This window comes from Petromyzon marinus, chromosome 22, assembly GCF_048934315.1.
Source record: "Petromyzon marinus isolate PM22_M1 ecotype Great Lakes invasive population chromosome 22, UKy_Petmar_22M1.pri1.0, whole genome shotgun sequence".
NCBI classification, from domain to species: domain Eukaryota; kingdom Metazoa; phylum Chordata; class Hyperoartia; order Petromyzontiformes; family Petromyzontidae; genus Petromyzon; species Petromyzon marinus.
In genome coordinates, this window is record NC_133688.1 from 11,357,877 (window position 1) to 11,373,523 (window position 15,647).

At 44.6% G+C, this 15,647-nt stretch overlaps 1 protein-coding gene across 4 annotated transcripts in view; it reads left to right on the forward strand.

The window, feature by feature from the left end:
* LOC116945011 (SUN domain-containing ossification factor-like) overlaps positions 1-15,647 on the forward strand; it is a 92,216-nt gene that overhangs the window by 47,180 nt on the left and 29,389 nt on the right. For 3 of the 4 annotated variants that reach the window (XM_032959061.2, XM_032959058.2, XM_032959059.2), the window contains exons 2-7: positions 1,136-1,232; positions 4,158-4,286; positions 5,431-5,588; positions 6,061-6,213; positions 14,113-14,314; positions 14,985-15,267. In XM_032959061.2, the coding sequence (XP_032814952.1) occupies positions 1,136-1,232; positions 4,158-4,286; positions 5,431-5,588; positions 6,061-6,213; positions 14,113-14,314; positions 14,985-15,267 (1,022 nt within the window). Of the gene's footprint in view, positions 1-1,132; positions 1,233-4,157; positions 4,287-5,430; positions 5,589-6,060; positions 6,214-14,112; positions 14,315-14,984; positions 15,268-15,647 lie in introns of all 4 variants that reach the window. The other variant, XM_032959060.2, reaches the window with a different exon arrangement.

The window sequence follows — 15,647 nt, forward strand, 5'->3', positions numbered from 1 at the left end:
TTAAAAAGCCCAACGGGCAGTGTACGGCCCGGGGGCCGTACTTTGCCCATGTCTGTTCTAGAAAAATGTAAGTGATATTTGCAACTCCCTTTAATGTCATATGCGGATTACATTTTGCCTTTAATCCCTCGCGGTTGAATCAAATGAGCTTCAGATTGCAGTAAGCCAACAATGGTAATCTCGATTTAAAGCTTTCGTGACTGCAGGGATTCATATTCTTGGTTCTTTCGGTAAAGTCACGAAAGCTTTAAATCAAAATTTAACCGCCTCTACGGGGAGGGTTTCCACATAGCTTTGAGATCCTTCAACAAACTCCGGGATAAGAAGGCTCAGCTGATCGAGTCTCTCACCTTTCTGAAGAGATGCCGCGACTCCAAATCGCTCTCCGTGGTGCTAACGTTAAAAAAACGGCCACTTTTTTCAAATTTTCTTGCTGTGGTTTTCACACCTGATGATGATTGCTTGTGTTGCAGTCGAAACGTCGTGATAATTTTATTGTTTTATATATTTTTTTATTGTTTCCCTTCTACGTGACTTTACCAAAAGAACCAAGAATATAATGGTAATCTCATGAAGACACTGGCTTCTGCGATAGGAATGTGAATGTTACACCACAGGCTCAGGTCCACCAGTGGAAGTGAATGCCATGACCTTGCTTGTTTGAGTTGGGAGCTGCATTCCAACGTGGGCTAGCGATGGCGGCGGTAGTGTTGCGTGAATTAATGCGTCGCTCATGCCCCCTCTGCTGTTACTGTATGTATGTTGAACTTCTTTTGCACCGTGCCTAGCCAACCGTGCTAATCTGAGGTGTGGAGAAGGACAACAAACTAAACAACAAACGTAGTTCTTAAGAAATGAATTTTCAATCTGGATGATTTACAATTGCATAGCTCCAGTGCCCTCCTATTATCAGAAGGGAGAGCATTCCAGATAGCCGCAGAAGTGCATCTGTAAGCATGCGGATGCGGTGACCGTCTTTGTTTTATGGCCAGCCAAAACCAGCTTCTGCGAGGATGACTGGAGTTGGCGTGATGATTTATGCTCCTTGACGAGATCCGCAAGGCATTGTGGTTCATTTTGTGGCAAGCACTTTGTGTGTAATGAGCGCAACCTGCTGCTGCCGCTGTTCCAGCAGGTGCTGCCCTGGACTGGATGAAGACACGGGGCCGGCGCTTGGAGGCAGCGGGCCACACTTGGGTGATGGTGACACAGTGCCAGAGGCCGAGGAGCAGGTAATTGAGGAACACAAAGCCGTGCTCGCGCGAAGGAAGACGTGGACATGAATACATACCTCTTCTATTGTAGATGCATACTTTAGCTGTGTGTGCCATTCTGTCCGAACAGGTTAAGATTTGCCCTCAGCAAAAAATACTTTAAAGTTAAATACAGGGGTTAGGGTTTGATAACACTCGAGTGATAGCGCCGTGACGTCACTCCTACATACGTTGTACTACATCAGTGCAGTAACCTCAATAGAGGGCACTGACGGCTCGCCTTGCCCGCACATTAATTAAACATTTCATTAATGGAGCTTAAAACTTGCCAGACAGCTAGGGGGTACACAGCCTAGGCGTCCGTATACTAGATAAGGACGACTTGTCTTTTTTAATGAGGTCTTTAAATTTTGATTTAAAGCTTTCGTGACTGCAGTAATTCATATTCTTAGCTCTTTCGGTAAAGTCACGTTGAAGGGAAACAATAAAATAATAAAAAATATATAAAACAATAAAAAATTCTCTGAGAATTTTTATTATGAGGTCTTTAAAGTTATATTTTTTGGGTCTTTCGGTGAAGTCGCCTATCTACGTGACTTTACCGAAAGACCCAAAGAATATGAATTGCTGCCATGGATTGATGTTCCTGCAGTCACGAAAGCTTTAAGTCAAGATCTTTAAAGTTAATTTAAGGAGCACCCCTTAATAGTGCTCCCCCCCACCACCTCGTGACATGAATGCAGTAAGACCTTAAATGCAATTCCGTTATGACTTGCAGTGCACTATGGGAGGCGGCACTCCAGATTCGTCATGGCTGTGCTTGATCTAATGGTGGTTAGATGGGATTTGGGAGGCAGATCGCTGGTTTTCTATTTATATATAAACTGTCGCTCTGCCATGGATCGATGTTACTTTAATAACAGATAAAGCAGAACCGATCTATGAAACATAAGAATATGTTTTAACCTTTCTGGCAATAAAACAGGTGTTAAGATGTTCAAACACCAAATAGATACATTTTGCAAGGAATGAAGTCTGCATTAACCACACGTACTTGTGGTGGACATACAAACAAAACATCCTCTGGTAATATATGCATTGTCTTTGAAACTGATTGGCCTATGGAAGAAGGCTGTCTCTGGTGTAGGCCAATCAATTTCATAATTTGATACTGGCAAAAGGTCCCATGATACGGAACCAATCTGTTCATTTTGATTTTGAGTCGTGTTACCGCGGTGAACAAGCACAAAACTGATACAATACTACCACTGTCTTCAGCATTGCACTGCCTTACAGTAGAAGAAAGGCAACCTGTCTGCATCTTCATTAGAGAATGAGGCAGCACTCATCTCCAATGGTGTCCCTAAGAATGTACAATTTTTTTTACCAGCTCACTTTGTTTACCCCTGACTGGGTTTTATATTTGAAAACAAAACCTTCTATTTGTAGCCTCAGCGGCACCAAGATGGATAGATGAATGACGGGAATGCATTGTAATTCATCTCTTGCTTCATGTCACCTATTAATAGGTCCATTTTGAAACCCGCGTGTTTCATATGCGAATTTCGAGCTCCTCGTGTTTGCCGTGAATTTGCGGGGCGGGGGGTGGCGTGGCGCCACCCATGGCGTGGCGCCACCCATGGCCTTGTGCCTGACTCGCTTGCGCTCCCCGCGATGCGGGTTTGGTTTCGGCCTGCCGAGGGGGGGCCAACATTTTGAGCAATCACACGTGGGCTCACAGTTTTGCAAGTGGGGTCCTCAGTCACGCTAACTTGGCCTCGAATGTGACGCCACGGTGGCTAGGAGATGTTAACTCCCTCGCCTGGTATGCAGGAGGTCGTGGGTTCGATCCGGGTCCTCCAGTTTTTCCCCTCCACATTTAGAAACACGCATTTAGAGTATTTAGCTGCTATACATTTCCACATGGTAAGCCACTCTATTGTGCTATCATTTGTGGCCAGGTCGCTTCTAAAAAATGTAGCTCAGTGGACCTTACCTGATAAAATAAAAAAAAATAGTTACATTTTTAGTTTAAATTTTGATTTAAAGCTTTCGTGACTGCAGGGATTCATATTCCTCTTTTCCGAACATAGATGGACTCGTCCACCTGAATAACTGCCAAATCGCTCTCCGTGGTGCTAACGTTAAAAAAACCGCCACTTTTTTAAAATTTTCTTGTTGTTGTTTTCACACCTGATGATGATTGCTTGTGTTGCAGTCGAAACGTCGTGATAATTTTATTGTTTTATATTCTTATTATTTTATTGTTTCCCTTCTCCGTGACTTTACCGAAAGAGCCAAGAATATTTTTAGTTTAGTTTAGCTTCCCACTGCTTTCAGAAAATATTTTCTAAGGTCGAAATTCAAAGTGTCTACCGACTTAAATGGATAACCGTTCTCATGACTATGTTGGCGCTTCTAAGCCAGCAGTGGCCACTGTACTTGATTGCGTATTTGATGAGCACTGTTAACTGCCCCACTAAGTGGTACTCATTTATTGACGCTGGTCTGGAGATGGGTATTTACAATTCTAATTGAGTCAATTGCTTTGAAGGTTATAAAGAGATTAAGTGGATTCCAATAAATTAACACATCCAGCTTACCCGTCCAACTGCCCAGACTGGTAGTTCCAGCACATCAAAGGCAGGTGAATGTGTGGCTGAGATGAATTACCCATTTGTGGCCTTAAGCACTTATCTTTGGCTGAAGGCCACCATATATCTTCCTGAATAAAATAACCTTCGCGGCAGTGATCTGTGTTGTGCAGTCACAGCACATCACCTCCTAATCAACGATATTAGATGATACCGGGTTTGGCACCTGGACATGAGCACAATTTCCCAGCGGTGTTACGTGCCCACGCGCTCATTGTCCAGTAATTGAAGTGGAATTAATGTGCTCGTGCTTTTCTCATGCTATTATCATGAAAAATGCATTCCTTAGGTGCCCATGGGAGGGCCTTTGAACACAAAGCCGGACTTGCAAATGAATGCACGTTTGGATAACAAGAATGTGAATAATCCTTATACTGGTGAAGCTCAAGTGTTTATCCATGATGAGGATGAAAATCAGGTGAGAGTTGTGCGTTTAATTTAAGCTGCGTTTCAACGTCACGCTTGCATTCGCTGAGTGTGTCAGTGTCACACTCGCATTTGCCACATGAAGCTGCCCTCGCCTATGTAACTGGCCGAATAAATGTGTTTGTAATTGAGATGACAGTGCGTACATACACACGTCGACTGTGTAAAAGCAATGCGTTGTCAAAGTCGCGTTCTCTGGTCATTGCTACTGGACGGCAATTCCAATGCATAAATACTTACACACCTGGTGTTAATCTTAAAGAGCACAAATCACCGCATGCACCTGTCCAACAACAACAACGTTACACAACAACCCCACCCGTATAAAAGACCAAGAATGTCTCATAAAAGGTGCAGTTCATATGAACACTCAAAATATGTTTTGCAGTAAATGATTAATGCCGTTCTGCACTTGCCATTTTCCTCGAAAGATTCCACGTCAAAATATAGACTTGACTTGAAAATATGCTTTACTGCATTGATAATTTGCTGACCATAAGCTGGTGTGCTGCAGAGAAGAAGATACTATGGTATCCTGGAGAACCACTTAGGTCCCAAAATGTGTTATGCCCCTGTGTATAATTACTTTCATCATTTCGATTATAAGCAGATGTTAACTACCTCGCCTGATATACAGGAGGTCATGGCTTCGATCCCAACCCTCACACCTGTATATTTGGCGTTTCCATTTTCTCCCTGTAGTCATATAGATATTTTTTTCTGGATCCTCTGGTTTTTCCCTCCACATTTAGAAATATACATTTAAGAGTATTTGGCTGCTATAAATTCCCACGCGATAAGCCACTTCGATGGGCTATCATTTTTGATAGCGAGGTCGCATCTGAAAAAGAGCTATATAGGTCAGTGGGCCTTACCTGGTAAAATCACAAAATAGATGAATAATTTAGTTTAATTGTCACGATTTAGAGATACCATAAAAAAGCATTTTGATATTCGTCAGAGTTTATGGACACATTGAAAGCCATAGATGTTTAACAAATATTGCTGACATGCTTTCTTGTTAAAAAAAATAACGTATCTTTTTTCACACTTAAAAGTGTCACACTTTACAATAATAACAGATTGTAATTTTGGGTCATTGCAACGGTTTTACCATTTTTGTGTGTGCCCATCAGGAGTCACAGAAGTCATCGTATGATGGTGCAATGCACAGTGAATCCAACGCGTCAGAGACTCTGGTCTCGGGCGACAATTTGCAACACACCTCGGAAGATGGCCAGTCCGAGCCAGTGTCTGTCCATCCTACGTCATCCCCACCCCCTACAGAAGACAGGTACCCAGATGTCCATTGTCGCATAAAAACAAACAAATAAATAAGTACAAAACTTTGCACATCCGCCAATAACTCTGTCCTTTAAAGAGAATAGTAAATAATAGGCGACGTTTTGTGCAATGGCCCTTCTTCATAGCAACAAATTTCAATAGCCAGCGATACCTGAATCGGTCCTGGGCTTTCCCCTAGGTTGACTTTATTTGATGTAGCGTGCAAAAACATCAGCATTGGCAGTATAGAGGAGGCTGGGCATGATATTGGTTACATCACCTGCAGTATAATCCTGGTGAACTGGGTTCATTTCGGACCTGTCTTAGGCCTATGCCCCTTTAACCTTAAGTAAGTACCTGATACGATGTGTGAGTATCAGCGGGTGGTGGGGGGGTTGGGGTGGTGGGGTGGTGGTGCCCGCTAATGTCACTTGCCCCTACGATCTATAAAGCTAAATGTGGGATCTCTGTGTCTTTTCTAGTGCAATAGAGAAGCTTGGGATGGCGAGCACCCTGGGATATGGAGACTCGGCGGCCACTCAACAATCCACTGCCGAGTGCAAGGGTGCAGGGGAGGAGGGCAGCCCGGAGGTCGTGCCCCCATCGCCACCCATCCCTCCCAAGATTTTCGACAGGTACCGTCTCTGCTGTGAACACGCGGCGCCCGTGTTTGTGCGTTGTAGATGTGGACGTGACCGGGTGGCCGAGGGGGTTCTCTCTCTACGCGACGTCTGGCAAAAATAACACCAAGCTGGAGCATTAAAAAAATCATCTGGCACGTGTCCTGACGGGTACCGCAAGATCTGACCACGTGCCGCCAGTGCTCGTCGAGCTGTATTGGCTTCCAGTTGCCGAACGAATGCATTATAGGATCGTACTCGTGACACAAAGTGCTTGCCACAAATTAAGCATATTACCTTTCTGATCTCAAGGTGCATAAACCATCACGCAAACTCCGGTCATCCTCGCAGAGGCTTTATGCTGCCCATCGAACAAATACCATCACCGCATTGTGCGCTTTCAGATGTGCTTCTGCGGCCGTCTGGAACACTCTTCCGATATTAGGAAGCCACTGGGAGCTATGCACTTTTAAATCTCGACTGAAAATTCATTTCTTTAGCACTGCTTTTTGTGTTTAGTATGTTGTCCTCCCCCCGCACCTCCGATGAGCACGGTTGACTACGTGCGGTGCGAAAAAAGTTAAACATACAGACAGGCGTACATTTCACCCAGGTAACTGGAGGGCACTGGCATAAGTGTTTCTAACCTAACATTGAAATTAACAATAACATGTTGAATGATAACAGTTAAGAGACAAAGAACATGTTCTTATTAAAAAGAAGAATTGAAATAATATAATGCCGCGATACTAATGTGCTTTACGAGGTGCGGTCATATGTAAGATATATTATATCCTGACAAAATATATATTCTTAACAGTCAGTAATTAGTTGTTAAATACATATATGTTTTGCATTCAACTATGACTTTGCAAAATGATTTCCAGATTTATTGGCGATTTTCCGAATTCGTATCTTTCACAATTATTTTCATGATCTAATTATTTATGGTGTAACTGGGAGCGTCGACATTATGAGCGTGACAAATTGCAATCATTAGAAGACTTATGGTAGGATTATAATTTATTCTGTGTGCACTGCAGTCGAATAACTTTTTAGTTAAATTAATTCGCATTTAAAGTAGAGCAACTGATGTCACGATAATATTGTCTCATCACGAAACTTGATATCGTCTTGTATCGTGAGAAAATTATACTGTGGCGACCCCTTAGTCATTGCACCGAGCCGGCACGCTTGAACGCCTCAGATTGTGTCCTGACGGCCACCTGCCCTCTGTGTGATGCAGCATGACACTGGGCTCTGAGCGCTCAACTTAGAGTTGGAAGGGGTTGTGAGTTCAAATTCTGGTCAACAATCGACTCGGGCAAATAAAATGACAGTCGAAACAGGAGTATTTATTCACGAATCTGGCTTGATCGCCTGATGAAGCTGGTTGTAATCACCAGCAGAAGGTCGTACTCTAATTGTAAATGTTGTGGGTTTACTCTCCAAACACACCGGTGTGAGGTAGTAACTAATGGGCACGTGTTGTTCACGTGACAAACCTTACTAATCGGTGAGTTTAACGACACATTCATATTTACGCGACCTAACCCCAAAAACGATTGTTATGGACAATAGTAGTTGCGAAAGCCTACGTGTTAAACTGACAACCACTTTCTTGGAAGTCAAGTTCTTGGTCTCTACCTGTGATTAACCAGGTTGCCCTGTGCATAAAGACTCACCAATGACTCTAAAAAAAACATTGTTCTCTTAATGATGGAAAAAGACGAGGCTTTTTTTTACCCTTTCCGACAATAATACTGGTGTTTGATGTTCAAGCACCAAATTGATGCCTATTGCAAGGCATCAAGTCTGCATTAAAGACACAAGCTTGTGATAAAACCTGCAAAAAACATGGTTTGATTATGTTCGGATTGTCCTTGGAACTGATTGGCCTACACCAGAGACCACCTCCTTTATGGCCTTGTCTCACCAGCGTTAGATCGCAGAACTGCCAAAAGGTAAACATCACAAGGACGAAGCAAACATTATCAACGCACGTTTCTTTGCACGTTTTACCACAGGTTGTCGTGGTTAATGCAGACTGGATGCCCTTCAAAGGGTGTCTATTTGGTGTTTAAACATCTTAACACCTGTGTATTATTGCCGGAAAGGGTAAAGCCTATTGTTTTTTCATCGTATTGATACCGGCAAAAAGGGTCCCATAGATATTTTCCTCTTATTGTATTCCTATCTGTCTCCCAAGAGCTCATTTGGTAGATTGACGCAGAGTGAACCACTCTTATGCACACCTGCTTCCATCACAGTCCAGTGATTGTGTAAAAATATGTTCACACATATGTTGTCTATATATCTTTGTACCTTGTCACCTAATTAAGTAATTTAAAGTAAATACACCTACGATGGCCTCATAAAGATAAATAAGTAAACAACGGTAAATGAGTATTAGACAACTAAATTTTTTTAAACAGATTCAGAAGCAAAAAACACTTCCTTTCAGTTCTGTGGCCGTCTGGAACGCCTTCTGCAGCCTTCTGGAATGCTCTTCCTTCCGATATTGGAAAGCCACTGGAGCTACGCACATTTTAATAATCTACATTAAAAACGCATTTCTTTACCACTGCTTTTTGTGTTTAGTTTATTGTCCTCATCACCCCCGCAACTCCGATTAGCCTGGTTGGCTACGTACGTATACATAAGTGTGTCTCACTCTACTGTTTCTAAAAGCACGAACCACGAAGCTCCCCACTCTCTTTTGGCATCATGCGCACGTTCAAGTTGTCGACACATTATGCAAAGCAGCCCCCAGTGTCACTTCCTGTTCGTTTGCAAAGAAACTTCTGGCTTGTTGAGAAATGCTATAAAAAATAACATTTCATTTTTTTACACAGCATGCAAATATTGTCAATCCTATCTTAAGAATGCAGGATATAATGGCTTGCTGGAACCTGTTGATGCTGTATAGTGTACAGTGTGAATTAATTAAATTCAACTAAGCTTTAAAGATAAATAATGTCCAATTGCAAAATACATTTACAGGAAATACTGAGGACGTTTAACGGGTGTAATTGAGCGCAATTGACAGACAAGCAGCCCTTCTATTATTGAGAGTATGAGTTGAAATCCCAGCCAAGATATATACAAAGGCCGAACATAATTACCTCCCCGATGTAATTAAAATGAGCCTCATCTCTTTATCAGAAGTAAAACATATTAAAGTGGTCACTGTCAGCAATGCATAATTTTGACTACTAACTCAGGACCAGCGTGATAAATTATCATTACTTTTTTCAACTTTTAAGGGATTACAATGTAAAGATGTTGCTTCTGAGAGTATGTATTATCGGTAGTGGTAGTGGCTATGTGTCATGAAGATTGTTACATATTGCAACACCTGCAAGCAATGTCCATTTCTTGTTGTGGTGTATATGCAAGGATCTTAACACGAGTTGACATTATTAGCACGGCTGGCTATGTACGGTGCCAAAAATAAGTTCTACATACATTTCACGCAGACGCGTCTTGAAGCAGCATTTGCAAGTACTGTACAGTACTATAAATAGGCAAATAACTTCACATGCAGGAGAAAGAAAACTGAACACTGCTGCATGTATTGGAAAGAAACCTTTTACCCACAAGAGAAATTAAACATGAATCCAGCCTTATAAATAATTGCTCTGCGTTCCTGTGGATACAGTTGAGTTAATTTAAATGATAAAGGCTGCATTTGCCATTGGACGTTTTCCACACTCAGCTGAATAAACATTCTCTCAGACTTTGCAAAGTGGTACCAGGCGTTTTATAACAATGCCCCATTTAATGATCTAAGTTTTTCGCATTTGTTAGCCTGAGCTAAAAAAATCTGAAATGTCAGGAAATTTCCGCCTTTACGTAAAAAAACTAATCTGAACGCATATTCCTGTTTTTACCCCCAATCAATGAGCAAACTCAAAGTGTGCCACCAGGAACAGCACTGTAAAACATAACTCAGATCCCAACTGTGGCTTAGACTCTTATTAGTAAGCAGACTTTGTTTGGCGTTTCATTTTTAACTTGGCTCAGTTTCGTATTAATGGATTTAAACTAGACCCAAAGCCCTACATTTTTTACTTTGACACAGCCTTACAATACTGGACAGGACAACAGGGCAGCTTTTGCATTCACCTGCATGGGCTCACCAGGCATATATTTTACTAGCAGGAAGTATCCGGCGTTGCCCGGGCGAAAAAGACACACACACACATCGACCCACACACCCAAACACATCGACTTACACACACACAGACACATATGGACTCAAACACACACATCGACTCATATACACACACACATCGAGTTGCAGACACACACGGACTTACAAAGACAAAGATCCCCCATATGGCCTTAACAGACTGTAGGGGCAAGTGCTGTTAGCGAGCACCTATGAAGGCCGGAACGGTACACGAGGGGGTGGGTGGCCAGCACCACGCCCGACCGCCTTTGTCTCCCTAGTGGCGATGTTTACACACCGCACCAGGTACTCATTTGAGGCTGAGTCGACCTAGGGGAGGCCCGGGACCGGTTCAGATAATCGTCACTGGTGTTGGCCGTGAGCGGGAATCGAACCCGGGTCGCCAGGTTCATAGCGCAGCGCGCTAACCGCTACACTATAGCTCCCCACACACGGACTTACACACACACGTGGACTCACACATCGACTCGCACACATCGACCTACACACATGGACTTATATACACATACTAATGGACTTACACACACATCGACCCACACACACATGGACTTAGACACACACATCGACTCAAACACTTGTACATCGACTCACTCACAAATGGAAAAAACACACACATCGACTTACACACACATAAATAGACTTACACACGCACGTCGACTTACACACACACATCGACTTACACACGCACACACATAGTGACTGACACACACAATGTTTGAAGGGAGCTGAAAATGTGTGTGTGTGACCTTGTGTCCACACGAATGAGAATTTTCCCCTCCCCCCCTCCAAACACGTGTGAGTTGGTAGGGTCCAGCATGCGCATATGTGTGCTTTGGCGTGCGCCGAGCGGTGCGTGTGTAGTGAGTCCAACTGAGTCGCAGACGTTATCTTAGGAGCAACACTATTTATTACGTAACTTTAACACAACATCACACAATCTACACTCGCTACGGCAGAACTAGACACGGTTCGCTATCCCGGCCCAGACCACAAGCTGGGTCCCGGACCGCGTGGCTAGAGGCTTCTTCTTCCTGACGTGGATCTTCGAACACCAGCACACGAAGAACCCCGAGCTCCTCACGGCACCCCTGTTATACCCCCCTGGGCTGGGGCTGGCTCCGCCCTTCGCCCCGCCCACCTTCCAGATCTCTCGAGCTCTTTCTCGAAGGCTCCCGAGAGCTCTTTTAGACCACGTGACCGCCCAGCGGCCCCCATCCACCGGTGGTCCCCCTCCAATATCATCCGGTCACGTGTCAGCAGGTCAACCAGCGTATCATGCCCCAACGTAACCCTGGCTGCCTGACGCTCCCTCTCGCTCCCTCACTGGGAGCCCGCACCGCACACTGCTCGCGGTGCCTCCGCGCTGACCGGCGCTCACCCAAGCCCCACTAGGGCTGGTGGTACTCTGCCCCGTAAGCGGGCTACACATAATGTCAGCACATTATCCGCCATGGCTTCGTAAGCCCGGCACCACACAGTGACAATCACAGTCACTACAGTACTACACGTGTAATCAATAAATAAACAATGCAACTCTAAATAATTTAATATTAAATAGCAGTAATAGCAATGAGTGAACAGTAATGGTAATAAATGTTTTAAGGGAGCTGTAAATCTGTGTCTTACCTTGTACGCTGTTCACACGAATGAGAATTCCCCCCCACCGAACGCGTGTGACTTGGTAGGGGCGAGCATGCGCAGACGGATGCTTTGGCGCGCGCTGTGAGGCGCGAGCTCATAAATAACCTAAAACAGCACTAAATCGCTAATTAAACTACTTTACAGGTGACGGACGCGAAATCGGAATAGTGCTGGCTCAGCACTGGGCTTATGGCGTGGTACCTGGATACTTCTTTTTTAACGTAAACCCCACGGTTTGCGAGCCAATTCCTTTGCAAGTTTCGGCCACACACACACAGACAGACAAAAATTACATTTATAGGTAAGATACGAGATATGATACTCGTGGGGCCAGTGTAATTGTTGGTGCCACGTTGGCGAGATGTTAACTGCCTCGTCAGGTATTTAGGAGGATGTGGGTTCGCTGCACACCCAGACGCCTGTATATTTGGAGTTTGTGTGTGTCTCTCCTCGTGGTCGTGTGTATTTTTATATGGATCCTCTGGTTTTTCACTCCACATGCATTTAGAGTATCTGGCTGGTATATATTTCCACGTGATAAGCTACTTCGTTGAGCTATCATTTGTGGCCAGGTCGACGTCTGAAAAAAAAGCTACATAGCTCAGTGGGCCTTATCTGGTAAAATAAAAATAGATAATTGATAGAATAGCCATTAGCGCTCATCTCTTGAAGCCAGCACAGCGCATGAAGAGGTGATGTGGCCACCTTTCTTTCCCCATTGCTAATGTTCGCACATCGTGGATACCTCGCACAGGTTTGTATTCCAGTTGCAACTATTGGGAGACAAGGGTGGGGAAAAAGAAATTGTGTTAACCACGTCATCCTCTTGTGTGTTGCACCATCCTAAATATGCGCTCGCAAACTCTACTTGCCCAGCAAAGTTCATAAAGCTGAAAGTTGTGTCTCTGTCTCTATTGTGATCTACAAAACATGAGTAATAAAGATGATTCTAGATTTAAAGCTTTCGTGACTGCAAGGATCCATACTCTTTGGTTCTATTCGATAAAGTCACGTAGGTAAAAAATAAAACAACAAAAATCACGATGTTTTGGCCACAACACAAGCGGCCTTCATCACTACCATATATAGCAGGCGTTACTAAAAAGATTTCCAAAATTCTAAACAAACAAAAGATCCAGGTCCGGTTCAATACAGTACAAAAAATTCGTGATCTGATCCCATCCCATCCGTGAAGGATGTCATTCATAGTACCCCGGGGTTTACAAATTGAGTTGTACCTGCGGTGATTGCTATATCGGGGAGACAAAGCGACATGTCTCTGACCGAATTCGCGAGCACAAATCAGATTTGAAACACGGCAGAACGAATTCTTCTGCCGTAGCTGATCACTGTTACAATACTGTGGGTGATCACGATATAATTTTCTCCGATACCAAGATTCTTTGCAAACCCACGGGTTTTTATCAGAGATTTGTTCACGAGGCAATTCAGATCTACAAACACAGACACAATTTCAACCGAGAAGATGGTTTCAAATTAAGCAACCATTGGAAAGATGTTCTAAATCTAACCAAGCATTAAACTAATTTTCAATGGTACAGTATATTTTTCAAGTAGTGGTACCCCAAACTTTTGCAGCTCTTAAAAATTCCCTTTTCACACCATCAATAGGTAAACTCCCCCTCCCCCCCGCGCCAACCGGCATGTGCACCCGCATGTACACCACCTCTACACCGTTCATCATGCTAAGTCAGCCAATCAAATGCTAATTTTTATGCTAATTCCTTTGTCAAGGCACCTTGTTTCCTCGCACACAGCTTAAAGGTCGCGGTCTGAGCGTGGCTGTTTTTCACTCCAGCGCTGTCCTCGAGACAGCCTGGTCCCTTCACCTGATGAAGGCCGCTTGTGTTGTGGCCGAAACGTCGTGATTTTTGTTTTATTTTTTACCTATGTGACTTTACCGAATAGAACCAAAGAATAAAGATGATGATGAACTCTGATGGTGAATGATAGTGGGTGGTGGTGGTGATCTTAACTCGTTTTTGTGCCAGGGTATGAAGCTCTTGTGTGTTGCCAGAACTCACAGCCAGTCGCCTATTGATGTCGTCTCTTGGCAGCTCCAGCGGGGAAACTGAATTGCCCCCCGATGCCCCACGGATCGAGGATAAACCCCGCTCAGAGGACCCAACAGACCACGTGGAGGGGCCGGAGAAGGAGCTGCCACCAGTTCTGGCCACGCATGAAGAGAAGCCCCTGGCAGCGCCCGTTCAGCTGGAGGTGGCACCTGAAGCCAAGCTTGATGGCACGAAGGCTGAAGAGGTAAGGGAGGGGGGGCATGCTTCTCAATTTGGCCGAAGTTTTCCCTTTCATCTAAACCTTTGGTGAAAACACGGCAAGGTGTATCCATCACCCACCATGGAACAAATCGCCAATGTGACGCGTTTAGATATTTTGGTGAAGATGTGTATCTTGTGTGAATTGCCTTTTTAATATTGAATGTTTCAAATTATCCAGACTTGGTGGTGCATGCCTCTGAGCCAGTGTTCTTCAATGCAAGGCCCGGGGGCAACTAGCGGCCCCTGGTGGGCTTTAGTGTGGCTCCCAACAATACACAAATGCGAAAACACCCCATCATGCTGTCAAACCTAATGGTTTTCAATGTGTGGCGGCCCTCACACTGTTGATGTCTTATCGGCGAAAGTGCCCGCCCCCCCCCTCTGAAAATTAGTGATGAACACTGCTGTAAGCTATCAATCGCATTGAAAGGATGATTGGTGGATTGTACGAATTGAGGCTTATCCTATAGATCCCATAAAGTATTGGATTTTTTTTTACCAAATATTCAAGATATCATAGTAGTTGAGCATTACCACATTGCTGTTTTAAGTGTGGAGGCACTTTTTGCCATAGGTCTGTCTTGCAAAATATGCTCGATGGTTCTCAATACGGGACTCTCTCTGTCCTATTGACTGACTATCTTTCAATGCAGGAGCCCCGCCGTGCCGACGCGAGCACTCCTCCGTTCAAAGACGATCGGCTGGCCCCCAAGGACGCAGAGAGCGAAGGCGGCGAGGAGACAGCGGCGGGCGACGAAAAAGAGGTGGCTCCCGCAGCAGAGGAGGGAGAGCCAGCGACCCCCACCGAGGGCAGCAGCGCCGCCACCACCCAGCACGTCGGCGACCCTGCGGACACGCACCCCGGCCCCCACGAAGACATCCCCTCCTTCGACGAGTGGAAGAAGAAAGTGATGGAGGAGGAGAAAGAGAAGCAAAGCAAGTGTCTCGCTTGCCCTGCCCTCGTGCCCGTATCACACATCAACGTGTAGGCGGGGGAGGGGGGGGGGGTCCGTGGGTCACGAGAATTTTGGACGTAGCGAAGGACTTTGCGTACGTAGGAACAGAGCTGATAATTCTAGGTTGGCGATGGAATGAGCTCGAGATGCATTCCAATAGCAGGGCATGTTTTGATGGACTACACTAATTCGTTTTTTACCAACCCCATGGCCCCCTATGGACTTTTGTGAGTTAATCATTTCAGTGGCATTGATGCAAGACAAGCCAACTCTGGACTGGTTTCCACATAGTGTCTCAGCAGCAGAGTCAGGCTTGCACGAATTAATGTCGGAAAGCATTTTCTCTTTAAAATATGGGTC